Genomic DNA, 24,116 nt, shown 5'->3' with positions numbered 1-24,116 from the left:
CAACAATTGCACAATAAAACCAAGTACATGATTCTAATTTTTTTTTAGAATAGAGTAAGCACGGAAGTATTGCCACACCCTATAGAGACAGATGATGAAAGAGCCATGGAAGAAAGTTCTAGAAAAGTTAAAAACTCAGCTGCTCCCATTTAGTTGTCTACAGTAGAGAAGGCAGTGAGTGCCAAGCTTCTCTGAATGTCTGGGCTGAGCTCCATAAGCTAATAATCAAAGCTATGCAAATTAAAATTCTTCTAGCACAGCTGTTAACAACATATTTTAGAATGTAGTTATCATAATAAACAAAGTTATTCAGTAATTTATGGGAAAAGAGAGAAGATCAAAACACTGATTTAATCCTTTGGGGCAGAGTCTTTCCATGATCTTACCCACAAGCTCATTAAAAAATCTTCACAGTACAACTCTTTAAAACAGTAAGCAGCTCTTTGTCCTGCCTAGCAGATTAAGAGAGCATCAGAACAGCACAAAAATATGCCACCTGTAATTTGTCCTGCAGCTCCTTATTGTGCAATGTCAGAGAGGCAATTTTTGCTTGCATCAACAGAAGTAGATCTTGTTGGTCAGCTTCAGAACTCACATCCAATAAGCTATCAGCACCTTCAGAGGAAAAAAAAATTCAAAAGGTTTCAAAAAGGTGAAATACTATTTAGTTAGTTATTCCAACATTTAAACAGCTTGTTTCCATGACCACTAAATGCAATGAGCAAGCAAACTCTTCCTACAAACTCCCCAGAAATGTATTAGGTTAAGGCAAGAGAAGCAGGATGCTTTGGTGGGTAGCTACTTGTGGAATTACAAAATGTCACTCTCAATACTTAGTGTATCTCATGTCCTAAGCAGAAAGGTACAGAGGTTTTCAGCACTTCATGCCACACAAAACACCTAATGAGATAAGGATTAATTGTATACCTGTTGTGCTGTCACTCAGTCTGTCTTTATTATCCCTGTGCAAGGAGCTGAATTCCTCCTGTTAAGACATCAAAAGAAAACATTTTCACAGAAAGCAGATGTAAAGCTGGACAGTTCAGAAAAAAGAGCTATAGACAGTATAGATTCTGCTGGATAAAGCCTGTCCAAGTGGATGCTTTTTATTTTTTGGGTCTTGTTTAATTGTAGCATGTGTCCAGTATTTCCAAGTGTGCTAAAGCCATTCAAGTTCCATTGCCCAATTCCCATTAAATACTAATGAAACACAGGCAGCTAGCTCGTAAATAGTTTTGAAGACTGCAAACCCTGTGGTAAGTAGTAGCAACATAATGACATGTGTTAAAAAAAATCTTCAGCAACACAAGGTAAAGATCAGACAGAACGTACTCAACCCTTTCACTGACATTTTTTGGTAAAATGGTCTATTTTTGCATTGCCCAATTCCATGCACTTTGCTGATATAGAATTGAACTCTTGGAATATTAATACTTTCATAACCATAAACCTATGACTGTTTATATGTACATATTTTTCACACATTAAAGTATTTTCACACTTATTTTATGAATTGCATTGAAACAGATTTGGATTAGTTTTTGTTCTTAAAATTCAGCTAACTAAGTCAAAGGAGATTCTGCAGTCATCAAAATAGAACATCAAGCAAAACAGAGCCTGTACTTTCCTTCCATAAGCTCGTAAGAAAGGAACACTGATACCTTGCACACTTGATCAGCAAAGAAAGCCTGCCCTTTTCCAGTCATGGGAGTTGAAGTTGATGAGTGTGGAGACGACAAATCATTAATCTGTAAAAAATTTTATATAAATAGGTATATATACATACAAGCACATACAGGTACCTCCCTAGCATGTGCCCATTTTATATCTATGTATATATGCATATATCTATACATCTATACCTATATACACACACATATATATATATATATATGCATACACATGCATTAAAGAGTACTTTTACCTGCACTAATATAAGTCACAATTCTAGATTACTTTCAGAGAACAGACCTAATTATTTAGTGACCTTCTGAGTCATTATTACATAAGAAGTGTAGCTGTTACACAGGTTACATTCTGGTTTAAGATTAAACCTAACTATTATATAGACTTATACAGTATCAAAACAGAGTCAAGTATTTTATTTTGATATGTATATATGCCCATAATAATACATATCCATATATATGTGTAACTAAAATATAAAGAACTCATAGTTTACTTATTGAAATCAGCAAAAAGGACAACTTTAGTTGGAAGAAGCAATTGTACAGTGAAATTTGTACAGTTGTATCTTGGACCATGCAGTATTTTAAGCAATTTTGCTTCGTTAATCTAAGCAACATGAGCTTTCATGGTGTCATCCTAATGTCAGGAAAAGCACTCATGGTAAGACAGGCATATAAAATAACAGTGACACAGGAAATCTTGTCCACATAACTCTAATAATATTCAAAATGCTTTTTATCCCCTAAAAGCGTCTCAAAATTGGTCTTTTCTTTACCTGAATAGGACTGATAGGAGGAGGTGGGGCTTTGCGTTTTTTTGGAGTTCCACTTCTTTCTGAACTTAATTTAGAGCCTTGATCATGCTGAAAGTTTCACCAGCCAGAAAAGGTAGGTTTGTTAGTTTGGTTAGTAAAGTCTGAGCAAGTTGTTTTGTAAAAAAAAAAAAATAAAAAAAATCCCACATTAATATCAACTTTAGCAGCTCATGCAGTGCCTTTTTTTCCCCTGGGTAAAGACCACATCTCTACTAACACAAAGATATTAAACATGCCTGACAATAAGAATCTGCTCCCTTGTAAACCATGCTTCAGTGAAAACAAACAAGATTTAGTGAAAAAGCAGAAGCTGACAATAGGTTTAGCACCAGTGACCTTCAAACACTTCTATTCACACACAGCCCAGTCATGCCGTTCTTCACAGCCATCATCTTTCCTCTCCTCCAGCTTCTGCCTGAGCCCCCAGAAAACCCACCTCTGCACTCAGAGAAGGAATGACCAATGCATTGCACCCTTGTCTACTTCCCAGCCACCAGCAGGTCTACAAGGTCTACTTGCACTCCAAGATATGACACTGAATAAAAAATGTAAGAAACTAATTTAATCGCCTAAATCTGCCGTGATTCTCACAGGAAGGGGTCTCCAGCAAAACCAGGGATAACCTTTGATTTTATGTTTTAGAAAGAGAGAATTTCTCTAGATCCTCTTTTTTGCAATTCAAAGAGCCAAGCTCCTGCACCACACATGAGGAAAGCAGGAATCACCCCAGCACACATGCACATACACACTCGCCCTCCTTTCCTCCCCTCACCAAGGGTGCTGGCTGCTCTTACACAGAGAAGCCAAGTCTGAAAGTAGTGTTCCTGAAACACGTTTCTTACCTAAGCAAGAAAAATCTTTCACATTACATAGTAGTCATGGCAACACATCTCACAATGACACTTACTAGTGCTTCTGTTACTGTTTTTTGTTATGTTACAAGTCTAGAGAGTCAGAGCATTTTCAAAACCAAAAGGACAAATACCTGCTTCACTTTTGTTGGAGACTTTGCCTCTGTGGAACAGAAAAGAAATGGAAAAAAGACAAGTTATTAAAGAAAGAATTACTTTCTGTTGTTAACCCACCTCTCTGCTCTGCTTCCCATGCCATAGATAAATGGTTTGGTTTTTGAATTCCTGTCTGAAACCTGAAAAATACAATTTGCAAATTCCATTTCAATCACATTCTTTCTCAGCTACTGTCTGGTTTCATTTTGAGACAAAATCTGAAGAATCATGACAATTCTTATTCTGGTCTTGCACCATTTTTATGCATTAGGTTTCCTCCTTTAGAAATCCATTGTAGCTTCACCATAAAATGCTCTGCCTGCTTTAGTTCCTTCTCCAACCCCTCTACGGAGGGGTTCTATGTATAAAAGAGAATCCATTCCAAATTGTACACAAAATTTCACGATGCTGCTACATCAACTTGTCTTTCTCCAAAATACCTCTTTTGGCCTGCTCATGGTTTTATCTCATGCTAAATATTACCATCTACGGCAAAGAGACTTCCCAGTTTTTGGGAAGTCTCAGCCAGATAATCTTAACAATGGCTTTTGCAACATTTCAGGCTACCCAGTGCTAAATCAAGAAGTGACAAACTGCAGGTCAGTCTCTCTCACATACCCACGTCCTGCGACATCTTTGATGACAGGAGATTCTGGATCCCTGTGTTCTCAGAGAGCTTGGCGTAGTGCAGAGCATTCTGTCCAAAGACATCTACTAAACTGACATCTGCACCTCTCCTAAGGAAAGCTTCCACCATGTTAAGGTTACTAGCTTCACAAGACATCATCAAAGCAGTTCTGAACAAGAGAAAAAAAAAAAACAAACAAAACACAAACAGCAAGTGTTAAGGCATTCTCTTTAGCAGCTCATTTCTTCAGGAAAAAAAATTGTGATTGTTATTGTACAATGAAGCCCAAAAGTCCATCAGCACGTTTATTGATACATAAAGTGACGTCCCTTTCTCCTTACAAACAAATACTTGCCAGCTCTTCCTCCTCTTCCTCATACACTCCAGCTGCAAATACAGGTCTGCAAACATTTCTAAATATGGTTTCCTGAGGCTGAGAGTCATAGATAGAAATGGCTGCAGGGTAAAGTCAGACAAACAAACCTCATTGCTACACTCTGATTACAGTGGTGGTACAACATGAAAACCTTTATTTCATTTCTGCTCTCCTCCACATGTTGTGTTCAAGACAAACAGATTTCAATCAAAAAGACAATTAAATCTAAAAGATCTTCGGTGAGTCCAAGAGATGAGTTTAGACCTCAAACCCTGTGCTACTGTCAGCCTAAAAAAAAGAAAAAAAAAAGGCATTCATGACAGCACAAACAATTCCCTTTCTAACAGAGGGCAGCTGCATAGAGACAGCTCCTAGAGAAAACATAGCATACAGAAGGAATCTTTCCCTAACAGGTCGTATCTGCTTTTCTCAGTTATTTGAAGGGGTCATAAGAGACATACAGAATAATTACAAACACACAGAAAACCTCACCTTTCAAGCATGCTCTAATACTGCCTTCTTGCTCAGGCATAGTTCTCCTTTCTCAGCATGAAAACATGTCTAATATGTTGGCCAAGTTTACTGCCAAACACATTCCTCAGTGCAGATACAATGCTGAAAAGTTACTACAGTAATAATATTTGCTAACTATTAAGACAACAGTTTCACTAATGAATTAAACATACTCCCTGTAATGGGTGAGTCACTTGGAAAAGTGATGCTGTTGCAGTACTGTGCTAAAAGTAGTGGTGAGTGATAACTTGGATAACACCTCCAGAGTCACAGGGATGGTTTTAGATTACCAAAATAATTCACTTAGTCTGGACATGATAGAAATCTGGAGATGCTATTTTCCAAGGTTATCCCTCTCTTCTCACAATGAGGTTTCTCCTGTTTTAGTAAAATCTTAACTACTTCTGGGAACAAGAGATGCAGGAGTAGTCACTCCCCTCACCACAATTAAAGCAAGAAGTAAACCGCATATTCCATGTTACAATGTTTTGTTTCTTTTTGAGATAGTACATGCAGTACTATCTCAAAAAAAATACAAAAATGGGAGTCCTATCTGTGACAGAAACCCCCTCATCCAATTAAAGCAGAAAGTCTTAACACTGTCTGTTGATTAAACACTAGGAGAGTGAGGGGGAAGGCAGAGGCCCCAGAGTATGCAGCACCTCAGGTTCAAAGCACCAATGAGGCCATGAAAACTGACAGAAAACAAAGGGGTTTTCTTCAAACAACTGAAATAAAGAGCATTCTAATGAACTTTGGACTGATAAAAAACAATTTAGAGCCCAGTCTTACATTCACAGGTGCCACAAGAGAACAGAATCAGCACTGTGTCACACAAAATAATCAAAATTGCTATGAAGTGCAAGTGCCAAGTCTTGTCAGTATCCTCCTTTACCTCCACAATTGAACTGGTTGTTTATAAAACAGTCCATTATTTTCTAAGACTCTTGATCTTTGTCATATTATCAGAACAAGTCCATTTTTCACTACAAGGATGTTGCTTTTTAAGTTGTCTGATACTCTGTCTGATGCACTATCTCTTAATGCAGAAAAATCTCAAATTAGCACCTTCTAAAAAAACCAGCATCTCCACTGTAGAGATTTACTGTATTTTTTTCTTGCTGCTGTGGCTGCATTATGGCAGAAATAGCAACCCGCACAGATTTTGCTCACAAGTAGCATTTTTAAGGATTTAAGCTGGAGGTATCAACTGATTCCAAGAAGAGAGCAGCATTTTAAACTGGGATGCTTAGAAAATGCTGTGTGGGTGAGTGCTATCAATCATATTTGTACAGGAATAATTTAAATGCTCTGGTATCCCAAGGCAAATCTTACAGACAGATTAGTTTTACAGCCACACAGTTTCTGCTTCATCTTTTACTTCAGTCAGAATTCTGTAAGTTTTCTCAGCAATCAGGATATGCTGTCTAGTACAGAAAGCATTATTGCACCTTACACCAACTATTTTGGGAAGGATTTGAGAAGAAAATCTTCATTTGACAGTCAGCTTTGGTGAAGAATCAACAAGTTAACCTGCTGTACCTTCCATTTTTATCCCTGGTGTTGATGTCTGCTCCATGATCGAGAAGGTATTTGCAGACTTCTGTATGACCATTTTGTACTGCAAGCAGCAGAGGTATGTTCCCATCCTAGAAATGCATATAAAGAAACTATGAACAGCATTCCGTCCACTTACAAAAACACACTGAGATTTAAAGTCAGCTACAAATTTTACCTTTACATAGCAAAAATGAGGTGCTATTAGCACATGAGTCCTGAGTACCACAAACATAGCTGAGTGTGTTATAATTCCTTTCTTATCTGTTGGGGATGATGCAAAACACAGGGAGTAGGAACTTGCTTTTGCACTCCCTTTGCTGTTTGCTCAATGCTAAAACACAATTACTTTGAAACTACAAAATGTCTTTCTGTAGCTCCCTAACAAAAAATGGTAATTTTAACTAAGTATTAGGCAAAAATACAACATTTCATAAAGTCATGGAATAACACAGTTGGAAGACACCTTTAGAAATATCTGGGGTTTCTCCCACTTCTTTCTCAATCCAAAGCTAGGCAAACTTCAAGTTTCAGCACATTGCTCAGAGACTTGTCTGCTCACCTTTTAAACATTTCCAAAGGTAAAGGCACAGTTCTAGACACCAGTTCCAGTGTTTGACCACCTTCAAGATGAGGTTATTTTTTACTAGTAGCTAACTGGAATTTCCCACTTAGGTCCACTACCCGAATTCTGACCATTCCTTATCATTTTGTCATACATCTCTGAGGCCGGTCTCTCTCTCTTTCCTATACTTAGGCATGATGTAGCACAGGGCATTTTTAAGCTACTCCTACAGGCTTAAGACTGAATATACCTTTTATGCCTTTAAAATGCATCTGCTGAAATCTCAGACCAGATGTCTATGTCTGTGACATATTTGTTTTTGCCAGAAAGACCAGATATAGACCAAAGCCAAAACCAAAGTTTGAGTATCTATCACTTCCTGCCTGGCCTGTGCTTTAGAGATCACTTCCTTTTGTCATTAGGTTTTCTATCAGGCAGTTGCATCACCCCAAAACCAGACCTGGTTGGTTGTAGACATTTCAGTAGTGTCTCTGAGCCTTTGCAATATGTGAGGTATATTTGTTCCCTTCAGGTGCATCATGTTCTGACTGGGCTTTGTGAGCATTTTGCAGCCCTTGGCCACATACTGGGCCTTTTCCAAAGCCTCCTGGGGACAATGGAAACACTTTTAATTATGTTTTGAACGTGCAAGAATTGTTCTAGCTACCTGTGCTGATGTCTCAACAATCAGCAAATCCTGCCATTACGGTATCAGATTGTCAAGGTGTGCTTGCTTCCACATCTCTGCAATGGCAAGCTGCAAAAGGAATTTCCTCCAGCAGAGAAACCCTGAAGGTGTGAGCACAGCATTGCTTTGAACTAGTGCACCAGAGATGGAGCATGGCAAGGCATGGAATGAAGGTGATAAAAGCTCTGAAGTATCTGCAGTACACACAAGAGAGGAGGTACGTACCAAATCTTTGATGTTAATGGGACATTTGTGCTCACACAGGAGCTGAACTGCCTGAAGACACCCGCATGCAGCTACAAGAAAATTAAATTAAATTAAAAAAACAAGACAATTGTGAAAGTTCATTAAGCCTCAATTTAAAAATTTGTGTCCCACACTTCCACTTGCAATCCTGCAGCATTACAGTAGGGTACAAAAGGAAATTATAGGCTGATAAGCTAGGAGTATCAAGCACAACAAAACAGTACAAAATTTCATCAAAGAAATTACCTGCATAATGTAAAGCTGTTTTCCCAGAATTGTCAGTGCTGTCGGCTGGGCATTTACTCTGCACAATTCAATAAGGAAAAGGAAAAAAAGCAATTAGAGAAATACAAAAAAATAAAACATATGCTTTATACAGACAGAGTGCTTAACATCTTTGCCAAAAGATTTATGTGCTGCTTCAGAGAGGAACGCTGAAGGAAGGTACAGCTTCTCTCTCTACCAATCTGGTATTTCCTGTCTTCACACCAACTTATATTGAAGCCACAGGAAATTCTCATGGTTAAGAGAACTGTCCCTAAAAAATGTTAGAGCTTCAGAATAATTTAAGTCAATAAATAAATAAATCAGTAAAAAAAATCTCTCCTTTGCCTCAGTTTTTTTTTTCTTTTTAACATTAGCATAAAAGCTAAAGCAACCACATCCTAATGTCCTAAGGCAATTTGTCCTGCATTATTTCATAGAACCATGCCATGGTTTGGATTAGAAGTGACTTTAAAGATCATCTTGTTCCAACTCCCTGCCATGGGCAGGGACACGTTCTGCTAGACCAGGCTGCTCAATGCCCCATCCAACGTGGCCTTGAACACTGCCAGGGCTGGGGCATCCAAAACTTGGCAACCTGTGCCACTGCCTCTCAGTAAAGAATTTCTTCCTAACACCAAATATAAACCTACCCTCCTGCAGTTTGAGCCATTGCCACTTGTCCTATCACAACATGCCCATGTAAAAACTCCCTCTTTGGTTTTCTAGTGTGGCCCCTTTAGATACTGAAAAGCAGCTCTAAGACCTCCTGGGATCCTTCTCTTCTCCAGGCTAAACAGCATGGTCTCAGCCTTTCCTCACAGCAGTGCTCCATCCCTCTTAATACCTTAAGTTTTAGCTTTCATATTATCCAGAGTCTGTACTGCATTAGTTCGTAACTCTGAACTCCACATAAAGTGTTTGCAAGTTCTCTTCACAGTTTAGTTACACAAAACAATCCTTTTCCAAGGATTTCCAAGATGCCCAAGCACACCGTTACAGCTTCAGGTCCAAAAAGTACAAACAACAGCAAATTGAAGAGAGCAGTCTGGGAGGATGGGACTTCATAACCTGAAGCTGTAATGAGACAATTAACCCCAATATGTAAATGGACCAAAATTTATAAAAGAAAAAACTTGTGACCCATCATCCATCTTGGGGGTAGCCTTGGCCAGGCTCTTGTGCTGCCCCAGGGGTATCCTTTGAAGGCCTTTCTAATGAATACCTAACTTTACTCCTTTAACACTGTCCAGCCTCTGTTCTTGGTAGCCTCTCAAGGCATCACTCTGATCACCTTCATGGCCCTGTTCTGTGCTGGCTCCAGCAGGTCCCTGTCCCTCCTGTGATGGAGCCCAGCTCTGGATGCAGTGCTCCAGGTGGAACTCAGCAGAGCAGAGCAGAGCAGAGGGGCAGAATCCCCTCCCTGCCCTGCTGCCCATGGGGCTCTGGATGCAGCCCAGGACACGTTTGGCTCTCTGGGCTGACCCAGGTGCAGCACCAGCACTTGGCCTTGTTAAAGTTCATGAGGTCCCATGGGCTCACTGTCAAATGCAATAGGGGTTCATTAGCATTTCTAAAAATAAGAACCAACAATCGAGTTATATCTTGTTGTATTACAATTATCAGATGCTACTGATCCAACTAGACTTCAAAGCAATAAATAGTAATGAAAAAATAATCCAAATCCTTATGAAGACTCAATTTAGTACAGAAGATTTTTTTTTTAGGTACAGCAAAAAGAGAGTATTATAGAAACCTAGGTTTATTTGGGTTGGAAATAGCCATCATGATCATCAAATCCAACTATTAACCCAGTACTGCCAAGTTAATCCCTAAGATATGTCTCACATCTACACATCTCCTAAATCCCTCCCAATGAAGAAATTTTCCTAATATCCAACTTAAAGCTCCCTGGGTGCAACTTCAGGCTATTTCTTAGTTTCTCATTGTGATATGGTCTACCCTAAGACTCCTTTTCTCCAGGCTAAATGCCACCAGCTCCCTCAGCTGCTCCTCACAGAAGTGGTTCTTTAAACCTTTCACAAGTTTCAAAGCTTTTTGTTGGACAGTTGGTTGTTTTCATTTCTAGAAAGCAAACATTGTAACTTTTGACTTTTACATGCAGCACTGTCTCCAACACACCTGTGATTATCTAGGAAAACAGGATCACACAGACCATTACATCCTGTAACAAAAATGTCATGATTCTGCCTGTGTAAAATAATTACTCAGCCTGTTTTAGCTCAACACCGGTTAGACATTCCTTGCCACACACATTTTGGTCTTCTAAGAAAAGAAGATAATCCTAAAAGCATGAATTACTGGAGAATACCACCAACAGGTCTGCACTTAGGAATGTATTTATAAACCTGCATATTGAAATGAAAGCAGAAAAACATCAATGAAAGCAGCCTGTGGTAGCAGCGGGCAAGTGGAAGGGCAGCAGCTCCTGGTGCTAGAGCGCGGTCAGCTCCGAGCTGCCGCTGCCTGCGATGCCAGCAGCCACGGCCTGATGGCGACCTGGATTGTGGCTGGGAAAAACCTTCCCCTCCTGCCCGGGGAGCAGAGGGCAGAGCGCCTGCAAGGGCTGTGGAGGTGGGAATCCGTGAAACTGCACCCCGTGTCTCAGAGACACTGACAGAGGTCAGTCACCGGACAGATGGAGAGCCCTGAGGCAGCCAGGGAAAAACAATCTGGAGGCTGGGATATAGGATCCATTCTCTTCCTGCACCATCGTCTTCCAGTGGGGTTGTTAATCATTATTTCATCTGCATTCTCAGTCTGTATTCATTATTTTATCTGAGATCTGATAACTCCAAACTTAGAAAAATCTGTTCTGTTTCTCTGATCACCACCATGAAAACTTACCTGTATTTCTGAAATGGAGTTGAGATGGACAATGTCTGCTTACTAACACTCATCTTCAACACAATGAGACTTTCTGTTCATCTTCACTTTTGCTTTTCCTATTTTCTCTCTCTGTTCTTTCAACTCCCTTTCTAACCCCTCACTGTCCTTTACCTCATTTCATTGAAGATTCGATTATTTCCATATTAATTTTGGATTTAACTACTTTGTTTTCATCTCTTTTTTACTTTAAACTTGAAAATGTTTCTATGGTGAACAGACAGAAAGTAATGAACATTATCAGAATCCCCTCAGAAGTGAAAAACCTTTTCCCTCGTAACCCTTAGTCCACCTAATTCCAAGTCATCCAACCACACAGACAAAACACAGGAAGTTAAACTGAAGTTACAACCTACTTGAAACCCAACCAAGCTATGTCAGAGCAGCTGGACATGGAAAACTGTATTTGCAGACCACTCAGGGAAGATACACAGTTTTCTATCATCCATTCACAGTGCCTGAAAGGTCCTTAAACTCTTTATGTTTAAAGTCTTGATGTGCCTCTCTTGATGCCAAGGAGATAGAACAGTATAGAAGTGAGGTGCAGATTATTAGCATAAAATGAGTCTAATGGAAGCAAATGAAAATTTGAAAAATCAGAATTAATTTGATTTTTCTTTTACCTGAAGTAACCTCTTAACACAATCAGGGTGGCTGTTCTTTGCTGCAAGATGTAAAGCACTGTGCCCTAAAAGAATAAAAGCAAAGCAAATTAATTATTCAATCATGCCAAAGCACGGGAATAAAACCTTCCATGTCAAAGGAAAAATCTTGAATTATCTGTCTTGTTCCTATCATGACACATAAAAAGTAAGGGTAGAGAAAATAAAGTAAAAAGCTACATCAAGCAGAATGTCTTTACTACCTGTTGTTCAGGCAAGTTACAGAGTAATCTTAAAGTCTTAATTCATACAAGGGAGTGACACAAACATTGTGTCAGACTACACCTAGCAAGAAGCAAGCCTAAGATTGTACATTATGTCTTGTTTCTTAGAGAATAATTTTCCAGAATTACACAGCCTCCCTTGCACACAGATGTCTGTTGGTATAATGATTTTTGCTATTTGGCAATGAAAACGTACCCAGCATCAAGAGCAAAACCTGCCAAATTCATCATCTACAACTGAATTAAGTTTGTGTCACCCACATAGAATACTCAAACATAGGCCTACTTTGGTTTGCACCTCATAGATTTCCTATTCCCTATCAAACACAGGTCTACACTGGTTTATATTTCACTGAATTCATGATGATTTACTGATTGTGGATTTAGGATAAAACACAGAAGTCTCTCCTCTAGCTTTATCTTACAGAGCATCTGAAAAATTGATGACAGGACCGCCAATGAAGAAATTACCCTAAGAAAAGAAGCACACAGGATTTAGTACTCAATAAAGACAAAGACACTTGTGACAGGAAGCTGTCATTGCAAATAGTGTGACTTTCACATAGAAGGATTTCACTAAAGAGTACTGGGCTGACACCCTCAGGTGGAAGTAGGCAGGCAACCTTTTACTACCCAAGTGACCAATAAATCATCAGGCAAGGTGAAGCATGAATTTGGAATTACAGTCTGCATCAGGTACATATATTCCCTTAACATCACATAAAATATGAATGCTTCTTCCACTATCACATACACTTCTTTATATAGAGAGGCAAATGATTCCCACATATGACAGAGATTCCCTCAGGCTGCAATAAGTGGCAAAGCAGAACTCATGAGCCCAGCAATTACAGATCATTAATGGAAAGACAGAATGCTGACAGGTCATCCAGGTGGCTCAGCTAGCCAGAGAAAATGCTGGGCACAGATTCTGAAGATGTGTCAACTGAAATCTATTAAGAAGAGTTTGCCAGTTTCAAGTTCAGCTCCCATCATTCTCCTAGCAGAGCAGTAATTAAGCACAGGACTTTTGAGAACTGAGACATCATACTTAATAGCTCTCCACTCTGTTTTGGCCTGTATCAGCTGTTTTCACTGTGTCATAATCCTGAAGAAATGTCTTAGTGCAACTCCTGTAAAGTTAATGGGATTAATAGCTTGGATAAACATGAAAGTAAAACTGAAGATCTTGATGCAACCTGTAATTATAAGAAGAGGTGGGGAGGATAATTTTTTTCTTTTTTTATTTTCACTTAAAAATAACAATTTAAAAAATCAAGCAAATATTTTATATCTGGAGCCCACTACAAAAGCTGAAATTTATAGTATTAGGACAAAAGCTTTTAAGGACTTTAGATTCTGAATTCTCTGTGCAGGAAAGCAAATATGCCCTAACCTGCAAGTGTTACAACTGCTTTTCCTACAGGGTGTGTGGAGAAAAGCAAATTAGTCAAATCTGTGTTTTCACTCTGCACATCAATAACTACATAAGCAAACTGAGTGTATCATGCTACTTTTATAGAAAGACATACCTGCACCATCTTGGGCTGTCACATCTGCACCATGTGTCACCATGATCCTGAGGCACTCTGCATGTCCTTTCGTGGCTGCCAGGTGAAAACTGGAAGAGAGCATTTACATGTCTTTTATTATTATTAAAATATCTTTTCTCTTTCATTCATTAACTGCATACTGGCAAGTTCTTTCCTCCCTGTCCTTAGATATTCCAGCATCTTTCCATTTCCTCCCAGGAAGATAACAGCTCTGGAAGTGAGATGGCACATCAGAAAGACTTTGTAGTCATACTTCCATACTGCAGGTCAGATAATGTGTTCATTTTGGGACTCTCATTATAAGAAAGATGTTGATGTGCTGGAACATGTCCAGAGAAGGGTAACAAGGCTGGCAAAGATTTAGAGAACAAGTTCTATGAGGTGCAGAGGAAGGAGCTGGGGATGCTTAGTCTGGAGAAAAGGAGGCTCAGGAGGGACCTCATGACTCTCTACAGCTGCCTGACAGGAGGATGCAGCCAGCTGAGGGTTGGTCTCTTCTCCCAGGTAACTTGGGATAGGATGAGAGGAAATGGCCTCAAGATGCACCAAGGGAGGTTAGATTGGACATGAGGACAAATGTCTTGACTGAAAGGGCTGTCAAGCACTGAAAAAAGCGGCCTGAGGAGCTGGTGGTGTTACCATCCTTGGAAGGCTCCTGGACATATTTAAGAGACAATGTGCCACAGGTAGGGGAGCACTGTTTAGTGGTGGACATGGGTTGCTGGGCTAATGGTTGGACTCAATGATCTTAGAGGTCTTTTCCAACTTGAACAACCCCATGATTCTATGATTTTACACAGGCTGCTGTCTCATCAGCTCATATCACATACTTTATGTGCATCTAGTTCCACACAATTTCTAAACTTATGGCCCTAGTGACATACTATAACCTCAAAGAATGCTTAGGCTTGGGGAATTAATAAAGAAAACAGTCAAAATAACTGACTTTGTTCTAGAGATTTTAGTCAGTCAGATTTAGTTAGATTTTCCCATTTCAGCAGACAAAATTTAGTTCCTCTAAAAAAGATTCTGCATTTCCTTAATTAAACCACATCAAGTTGTACTTCTGCACTGTCCTTTATAAAGCTCATCTTGCCTTCGTGTATGGGTGGAGGAAAACACTTTACTGTGAGTATCACCTGCAGAAATCAAAGCTACTGAATATTTGGGAGATTGTGCCAGAGATGTATTTTTTCCACTTGTGGTTTTGCTGCTCACCCCAAGCACCTGCTTGCTTAAACAGTGTGAAACTGCAGACGTTACCAACCACACCACAGCAGGATGCACTTCCAAGCATGAATTACCTAAGATGTAATTACAGAACAAACCAAAGAAATTATATTGAATTCAAGCCTTCTTACAGCTGAGATTTTATATTTGACATCTTCAGGCTGGGCACATCAAGATTCCCAGAAGCAGTGCTACAGAGATGCTGCTGACTTCATTTTGCCCTGAAGCAAAAATGAAGGGAAAGCTTCTGAAAACAGAGAAGTTTATATCCTCCTGATGCATAACATGCCAATGTTGTAATGTTTTAAGACATGGGCAGACATTCTGCTACCATGTGAGTCCTACCAACATCAGCCTGATGCACATAATGCAGTTTTTCAGTGGGAGCAATGTAAGACAAAAATTAAAGACAAAACACTTCTAATTACTATTTCTTTGTGTGTAGAAAGTTAAAACCATCATCAAACATGCACCAAACATGCACTGAAAGAGCCAGTATTCCTGGGATGGTTTCTAATATCTTTTGAAGGTGGTATGAATTTTTAAATTATGTACCCCTCTGTAAAAGGGATTTTCCCCTGGAATGTAAAAGAAACATCATAAATCACAGAGCCACATCAACTACTGTATTTAAGAGTTTATATTTTGAACAACTGCTTCCTTTAAGTATTAAAGCTAATACTGAAAGCTCAGCCTGCTAACTAGGGAAACTTGGAACAACAGGCAGGAATGAAATGGGTATTTCAGACACAGAGTCTGTGAACTACAGCACCATGTTTCTCTAAGCCACAGACTTCTTGAAAACTCAGCAGAGAAAGAGACCTACAGACAACATCTGGCAAAGAGAGGAGAATTAATCAAAACAGGAGAAGTCCTGGAACAGAGTTGTCTATCAAGTAGAGCAACCACCTCACTTCCTAGAAGGGATCCTTCCTTCTACACCGGCTGCTGCTGATTGCAAATGGCAGACAGACAGCTCTTAAGCCTTGAACTTTTCTCTGCAAATATAAAGGCATTCTGTGTGTTCATCCTGCAAACTCTACTGCCATGAACAAACTGAAGAGTTAACACGTCCAAGAGCACAAGCAGTACTGCTGCTGTCTGTTCTCCAGTCATTCAAAATCAAAACTTCATGTACTTGGTGACCAATGCAAAGTTGTGTAAACATTCTTTGGAAGAAGTGGTTTCTCAGGCTCTGGGAAAATGACTGGGGGAGGGACACAAGAGGAGTCTGACAAATTCCAACACCTCTAATTTAGCCAGCACAACATACCAGCAAAATACCAAAACATGTTCCAATACATTTGTGTAAACACAAAATACAATCAAATTCACTTATGTATTAGGAAGACTGTGAAGCACACACTTGGCTAACTTACATTTGACAATATTCATAGTAATAATAAATACCTGAATAATAATAACTTGGCTAAATCTGGGGCACTGAGATTTTATGGACAGACTTTGTAGTATGGTGCCAAATGCAACATGAACACGCAAGTGCTAAAGAAGTTTTATTTAGGTAAAATCTGACTGCAAAAAAAAATCAGAGAAAATTAAAAATAACTCTTTTCAGGCTATGCTCCTATGAACACATGAATCCCACCAACAAAAACAATTCCCATGGCAGTTCTCAACAAGTCATCACACATGCAGATGTTTTATTTCACAAAGAATGGCTTGCTGTGTGACTCCTCTCTGCATCCTTATTCTGGTAGTATCTCTCATATAAACCTGTAGTGAGATATTTTTTCCTTAACAATCTTAAAGCAATTGGGAGGGAATGGGGAATACAGTTATTTAACTGCTGATTTAGTAAACAGAGTCCTTCTCTACAGAGAGAACAACTCCAGAATGGGATGAACCTATTACAGTAGTATTTAAGCTAAACTATCAGTGTTGGACAAATGTGCCCCCTTAAAAACCAATTCTGATTTTAAAGTTAATAGCCCCTGCTTTGGTTTGGGGTTTTGGGGTTTGGTGTTTTTAAATTTTTTTTTTTGGTGTAGTTTTCTTCCATTTGTTTAGGTTTTTTAAAATTTTTTTTGTAGTTAAAAAAACCCAAACAAACAAAACAGCCATCTCAAAACAAACAAAGAAAACCCCAAACCCAAACACTTGAGTAGTAAATACTGAGGAATCCTATATAGCAAGGCAGGCTCTTGAAACAAAGAAGACTGCAGACATTCATTTCAGAATAATTCCTAACACGCTACATAATTTCCTAAAATATTTGAGGCAAAAACTGCAGGTTTGCAAATACTGGAGTTCTCACCATCTGGATGCCTTAAGGAGTGGTGCATTTTACTTACATCTCATATGAATAAACTTTCCTTGATATGAAAGCAAACAACTTTTCCTCCCATTTCCTGGTTGTGCAATGACTTAGGTAAACAAAAACAAACATGTAAGACTTCATTTGGACCAAGGGCCACACCGAGGGTTGGATTCTCATTCAGTTGAAAATCCCATTACAACATAGTTCATTTTCCCTTCACAATGGATAAGCCTGTTACTGCCACTTAGAGCCACATCTTGATAGCCGAGCCTGAACTGTTTGAGATAGATTACTTTTATTGCTGTAAAACATTTCTGTTCTTCCTGAGGATGGTCTCTTTTTATTGTATCCAGACATTTCAGTCAGCAGAGGAGCTGCTACCATTCCCAGTGCTTCAAAATCCACCTCCACAGCAGATGGAAGATCAGTAGGTTGACACTGCTTTTTCCTACTGGGAATATACAGGCCTCATAATTACTCAGTACTTAACAAGAAAAGGTGAAAAATTATGTTAGTTGTGAAGAATGCAAAGCCTAGTTGGAGTAAACAGACTTTTAGAGTAACAGTGAACTCATTTCATGAGGTACAGGTTCAACTGAAGAACAGCTACAAGGCTATCACCTCAAAATCTTGTCAGGATTTCAAATTTCTTGACCTGAAATGTTACTCAAATAAAAACCCCACACTGTCAGAGGCTTTTTATGATGCTTGCTGCCTGAACAGAGGGCACAGCTGTGTATGACATCCCTGAACTACTCTGAAGCAGCAGATTTTTTACAGATATGAGATGTCAACGGGTGAAGCACTTACATCTGTCCTAAACAAGCCCATGCCGTATTCAGGGCAAACGACCTTTCCCACATTTTGGCCACAATATTAAACCAGCAAGGGAATGACAGCTTCTTTAACCAGCATCTGACAGACAAAGCACAAGAGTTCAGACAGAGCTAGTCTTTGCCAAAAGACCAAGAATGAATACTTTCAAAAATTATTTAAATGTCAGTCTAACTCAAATGAAAAAGGACTGTAATTTTTACTACTCAACTCACATAAAACTTTTCTTTACAAATCATTACACCGTAAGTAGAACAGAAATTATCCATATTTAGGGGTTAGACTTGTAAAACTGTAGCTGATGGCAATTGCTAAGGTGGTATTAGCAGTAAGACGTGGCTCTGCTATATTCAGGTTCTCTGCTCAACCATTTGCAGAGCTGTTTCCTGCAAATGCTCTTACTGAATGGTATTTTGACAGCTGGCTTAAAACAACTGGGTGGTCCATATATCTAGGGGAAGTGCCACAAAAGTAAAGAGAAACATGATAAAATCAGAAAAAATAAATATTAAGTCTTAATTTAAGACAATAACCTTCCAACAAAGAAATTATCATTTGCGAAAAGAAAAACAGTGGGGGAAAAAAGCAGTAGAATTACACCCAGTCAGAGGGTTCAATCTCTGTTTAGCAAGGTCATGCTCCACAGTTTTTTCTGAGCAGAATTAGCATTCTCTGTAACACAGATTTTCTCCAAGGCCTGAAAGCACTTCAACACATTACTTACCAAAATCCTAAGCCAATAAGGAATTTGGCTGAATTATGGATGCTAAGTGAATATTGTATTTGCTATTTCCTATTATGACAAACATGGAACCCAGTCAAACCTATATGCAAGCGTATAATACTATTGTTCTCTGTAATTTCAATCTGAGTGCTCTGAAAATATTTTAAGTGCAATAATGTTTGAAAAACACTATGAACTCATATACACTCATTGTCAAGGTTTATTTTGACTAAAAACATCCCTCCCCACGGCAGATCATTCTTCTTCATTTTCTAATGGATGTCAACTCCTTGTTGACTTTTAAAAAGTCTAACTTGCCTTCCAACAATTTGACAATTTATAGTTTCTCCATCAACCAATACCTTCACACAAACAAAAATAATAAAGATAGAAAGTTGCATAGAGACCTTGTATTGCTGATTAATGAAAGAAAAACATAGAAACTGAGCACATTTAAGCTTTGCTACTACCAGATCAGACAGGCAAGCAATTCACCAGCTATCTCAGCCACAAAGTGACTTACTGATAACCTGGCTGACTTTCTGAACTAACTGGAGCTTTTATACTTGGAGCTTTATATTTTAGAAGCAGCACCTAGCTTACAGTGCTATCCCTCAAGGCCTCAAGTCCTCCTTCAATAACAACAGCTAAAATAAACACAGTAGATATTATCCAGCTTTTGATTGCTTTCCACCACAGGCTGAGTGGCAGAAGCACCGAGACCTGACCTGAAGGAGAAAGGGCCATGAGCTACCACCCAAGCAGCACATTCTGTGCATGAAGAGAATAGCTGGTGTCACACAGGAGGAAGTCCAGTGTGGCCTCCTCTCACAAGTAGCACCATGACCAGTCACTGCAGAAGAATATGGTTTACTGCTCTGTGAAGGGCTCAAGATTTTATCAGCATTAAAACAATTTTGAAAGTAAGCCCTTTTTGACACACCCCAAACCTAATGATAGAGAAATTACCACCCGCAGATTAAATGATTGGGAAAGCTCCATAACAGCTCTGAAATGGGAGGTGTCTTCTGCATTCCTTCCTCTGCAAGTCCTCTCTGGGTTGTGCTTCCTCCTTGCACCAGCACAGGCAGGCAGGTGAGCTGGCACAGGAAACAAAATCAGTGAAAACCAAAGCTGCCTTCCACTGTTTCATCACACAGCACAGAGGCAATCTGTCTGTGAAAAATAAGGAGCAGCATGTAGAATTTCACCTTAAACCTAAAATTAAACCATGAATGTTTTGCTATGAAAGTCAAAGGGATCTTCAAGTTTTCCTGACTGCATTACCAAGATACTATCACTCATTTGGGATGATATATGTTATAGGGAGAATGAGTAATTCAGTTATGGAGGAGCCATACTGATTTTTGGCAGATCAGACTGTCTTAAAAGAAAATCAGACATCTACAGGTAATCACTATCAATTACTTATCAGTTCTTTGGGTATTTTTATTATTTTACTTAAACAAAAATTACAGCTTCACACTGCACACATTTTACCTGCTCCTAAGAGCAACTGTAAAAAATGTGGCTTTTCAATAGTAGTGGCATTCCATATCATTATCCTGTCACTTGTATACATGCAACCAAAAGAGTTCAAATATTATCTTAGGAGGAAGAAAGGAAATACATTTTGTTTTCAAATCAGAGCTGGCACCAGTACAAGCTGAGAAAATTATGTTTTTAAAGCTTTAAAACATTTAGACAATGAGTTGCTGCAAACAACTTCTGGAGTGCAGTGCAAGTTTCTAAGAAGCTGAGAGACGCAGGTATGGATTTACCAGGAGCTGCATGAGTTTATTTCCCCCTCTCTCCCCTTTAGCACCAGCCTCAGCAAAGTGAAGTGCTGTACACAGCCTGTGTCCTTCTATTTTAATACGAGATGGCATCTGCCCTGCCCCAGTACACACAGGACCCTCTGACAAAAATCCTGCATGCCCCTTGTGTGTTAGCATGTATTTTGGGACAACTGTCAAAAAACCAACAAAACCAAAAAACCCACCACTGAAACCGATGCAGTTTTCATATAGAGTTTCCATTTTTGCATCATAGCATGAAAAGTCTTGTTTCAATCATACACACCTCAAGCTATAGGACATTAATAAAAGGCAAGCCTCTTTAATGGCTGTTTTCTTATAGAAAAGAAGCAATTGCATCATGCAACGCAGGAGCTGGCAAGCTACAGACTCCTGATTTTAGCCTTCAAACTCAGCCAAATATCCACCCAGTTGCTCTTCAGAGAGATTTCTGGGATCCCCAGCAGCTTTATACTTTTCATTTTCAGGTTGTGCTCTAGCAATTCCATTTTCACATACAGTTTCTTTGGTAAACTCTATTACCACATTAACACAAACTCCCACTTCAAGTCTGAAATATATGGACTTTCCTTTCATGTACCATTAATTGTAAACACAAGTGCTCACAATTTAGATTTACCACATGAAGTTTCTTGCACAGTGTCTATTTTAAAATTCCTCCGGAACTAATGTCAGTGAAATGCAAAGTGATTCTGCAAGCAGAAGCTTCACGGCATTCCTAGATGTTGACAGAAAGCTGAAATTAAGACATACTTTTTTATTTTTGGAGTTGTAGGGGAGAAAAATTAACAAAGTATGCCAAATGAAGTCTCAGAAAGCGTAAAGAGCCCAGAAAACTGTGCAGCATGGCCTGAGCCTCCAAAGCTAAGGAAGGCAGACAAGTAGGGAAGATTACTTCTGATAGTTTCTTTAAGACCCCATCCCAAGTACAAAGCCCAAAGAGGTGCTCAGTTACCTTCTCAGTGTACATGCCCAATGGCACATCATGTTTTTAGCACAGTGTGAAATCCCTGAGGATGTGCCCAGGTAAAGATGACTCTCTTCCAGAAGCTGGGTAAAACCAGCTAGCCATCTTCAGCCCTTTCAAGGCCCAACAGTGTTCAAGGTTAAAATTAAGCCCAAACAGGAGAGCAATGACTACATCCTCCAACACAACTCACTTCGTGTTGCTGCCTGTGGTCAGCAATTGCTGATAATCACCTTTGTATATGGAAACTCATGAAAATTAAAGCAATGTAATCCCGAACCATGTTGGCATAACAAGAGACCAGGAAAAGGCTCAAAAGAGTAACAGCAACTGAGTAAAGGTTAATCTAAACCAAATATTTTTGTAGCATGAAATCCAGCAAGACTTAAGAACTGCATCTCGTGCTCCAAGAACCAGTAAGCAGAAATATCCTTATGAACCCGAGGGATATTGACAAGTGATAGCTCAGGATATGCTGTCCTTGATGTTTCTGTACCTTTTATGCTCAAAATACTTCCCATCTCTTCAGACTTGAAGCAACTGTTTGGATGTACTTTATTTTTTATTAAGCTTCTCTTACTTCGTGGGATATTTGTAAACCAAGTGCAATAACATGTACTCATAGTAATTACTCTACTCGTAACACATTCAAAGACCACTGGTTAATATGACCAGTTCATTTTTTTTCTAAATAAACTCTTTGGATTATTATGGCAATATACTTTTTATTTTGTATTTCAGAATAACTATACTACTTAAGATTCCATATTTTGAAAGAGGACCAGGGGCTGGGCCAGAGGCATGTGCAAGTTCAGAGCTTTTCTAAATTTTTCAGTTACTTTCCAGCTACCTTTCAGCAGTTTCCTAACACAGGACCTGTAAAGAAGGTAGCAGAAAACAGAGTGAAACTTAAGTCCAGTAAAGAAGCAGCCACCAGCACAGTCTATTGCCCGAGACCTCAGTTTGAAGTTTAAAAAAACACTTAAGTAAACTCAACATTTGCACATTGCTCTGTTTCGGCTGTCTGTTCTCCTTCCTAGATTAAGAGTATATTTTTAAGCCAGTAACAGCCAGTGGGTATAATTAAAATCTACACATACAGCTCATTTGGTTGCATAAGTCTTTGAAAAACATGTAAAACAACTGCAGCCCATTATGTAGATATAAATCTGAAAAACAACTGCAGCCTTAACCCTGTCCCCTCCAGCCCTGAAGAGGCTGATTCTGGCCCAACCCATGAGAGGCGTGCTTCCCTCATGGCTCTCCTGCCAGCTCAGACGGGACAAGAGCAGGGAGCAGCCACAGCATTCCCCATGGGAAACTGGAGTGCTGGGTTTTGCCTCCACATGAGCCAAACTGCAGCTGTTTCAACCCAGGCATACAAAAACTCCCAATCATCCAGGCTCTCCTCTGATCCAAGCAACTTAGAAACTTGTTGAAAGCCAGCCAGGTCTGGCAAAATCTGGGTGTTTGGCAACTCTGCAAATGGAGCTGCATCAACACGGAATTCCAGTGGCTGCCTGATGCTGCATTACAGGTTTGGCTGATCCTGCCTGTGGGCAGGAGGCTCACAGGCTACCCAAACACGAGTACTAGGGCCCTTCAGAAGAGGATTTGCTTCCCTCTGAGATGACAGGCCCGCTAAAAGACAATGAAATACAAAAGATCTTAAGAATAGCCATCAGCTGTGTGAAAAAGCAAATTTAGAACAGAAGACACAAGTTGGCTCAAGAAATTTCAGACTGATTGTTTCGTCTTTGAACTTTAGATATTGTCTGCATGCAGCCCTGTGCATGTAAGATGCAAAATCCATTGGGAGGCTTAATGCTCAGAGAACTTTATATGGAATATGGAGTTTGCTTTTTAAATACATGGAATTTGTTTGATTTACAACATAGGAAATCACTAAAGAGATAAAGTAAAAAGTTTAGGATCTTTGTAACTGAAATACAAATAAAGTTGATTAATTTCTGTCTCTTCAGAAAACGCCCCCCCCTTCTCTTTTTTTTTTTTTCCCCTAATAACATGAAGGTATAAAAATGCTAAAATAGACCATAAAAATTGCTTTAAAAATGTGTACAAGAGAGTCTGGATGCTGTTGATTTCAAATCCTGTCAAAAGTGTAGGCAAGAACTAAAAACTGGATGATGAAATTTTCCAACTCTAGTTGGAAGGGTCAAGTGAGGGGTCAAACCCATCGGAAATGGTCTACACAGCTTCAGTCAAGAGCCAGGAACGAACCACTATCAGAATTCCACTGCATGGATCTCATTTAAAAGCCTGCATGATTGTCAATATAGTGGTGTTTGTAGGCAGTGTGGATTTTTTCATGTATCGCCATGACTTGATTATGAAATCAAAGTTAAGTATTGCTCCTCTGTTGTGGAGATAAAAGCATTCCCTCTCACCATACATTAACAATCAGCTCATACTGAACATAATAGAAAGTTAATTAGCCCAATTTAGTATCCTGGCAGTGGACACATTCATCCAACCATGGCCTAGAGTTTCATTAGCATTTCTGAGCATTTGTCTAAAGTGAAAAGCAATTTTTCAGGAAACTTAATATCAAC

At 39.3% G+C, this 24,116-nt stretch overlaps 1 protein-coding gene across 4 annotated transcripts in view; it reads right to left on the bottom strand.

The window, feature by feature from the left end:
• The window catches only part of RAI14 (retinoic acid induced 14), an 85,750-nt gene that overhangs the window by 6,730 nt on the left and 54,904 nt on the right, over positions 1–24,116 (bottom strand). For 2 of the 4 annotated variants that reach the window (XM_064403140.1, XM_064403141.1), the window contains exons 4-14: positions 13,673–13,761; positions 11,878–11,942; positions 8,330–8,387; positions 8,063–8,133; positions 6,570–6,676; positions 4,129–4,307; positions 3,589–3,650; positions 2,465–2,551; positions 1,662–1,748; positions 928–985; positions 497–615 (exon numbers count right to left, since the gene is read on the bottom strand). In XM_064403140.1, the coding sequence (XP_064259210.1) occupies positions 497–615; positions 928–985; positions 1,662–1,748; positions 2,465–2,551; positions 3,589–3,650; positions 4,129–4,307; positions 6,570–6,676; positions 8,063–8,133; positions 8,330–8,387; positions 11,878–11,942; positions 13,673–13,761 (982 nt within the window). Of the gene's footprint in view, positions 1–496; positions 616–927; positions 986–1,661; positions 1,749–2,464; positions 2,552–3,488; positions 3,518–3,588; positions 3,651–4,128; positions 4,308–6,569; positions 6,677–8,062; positions 8,134–8,329; positions 8,388–11,877; positions 11,943–13,672; positions 13,762–24,116 lie in introns of all 4 variants that reach the window. The other 2 variants (XM_064403142.1, XM_064403143.1) reach the window with 2 other exon arrangements.

The sequence above is a fragment of the Passer domesticus genome, chromosome Z (genome assembly GCF_036417665.1).
Source record: "Passer domesticus isolate bPasDom1 chromosome Z, bPasDom1.hap1, whole genome shotgun sequence".
NCBI classification, from domain to species: Eukaryota; Metazoa; Chordata; class Aves; order Passeriformes; family Passeridae; genus Passer; species Passer domesticus.
The sequence above is the reverse complement of the archived record's forward strand: the minus strand, read 5'-3'. Positions and strand labels throughout refer to the sequence as shown.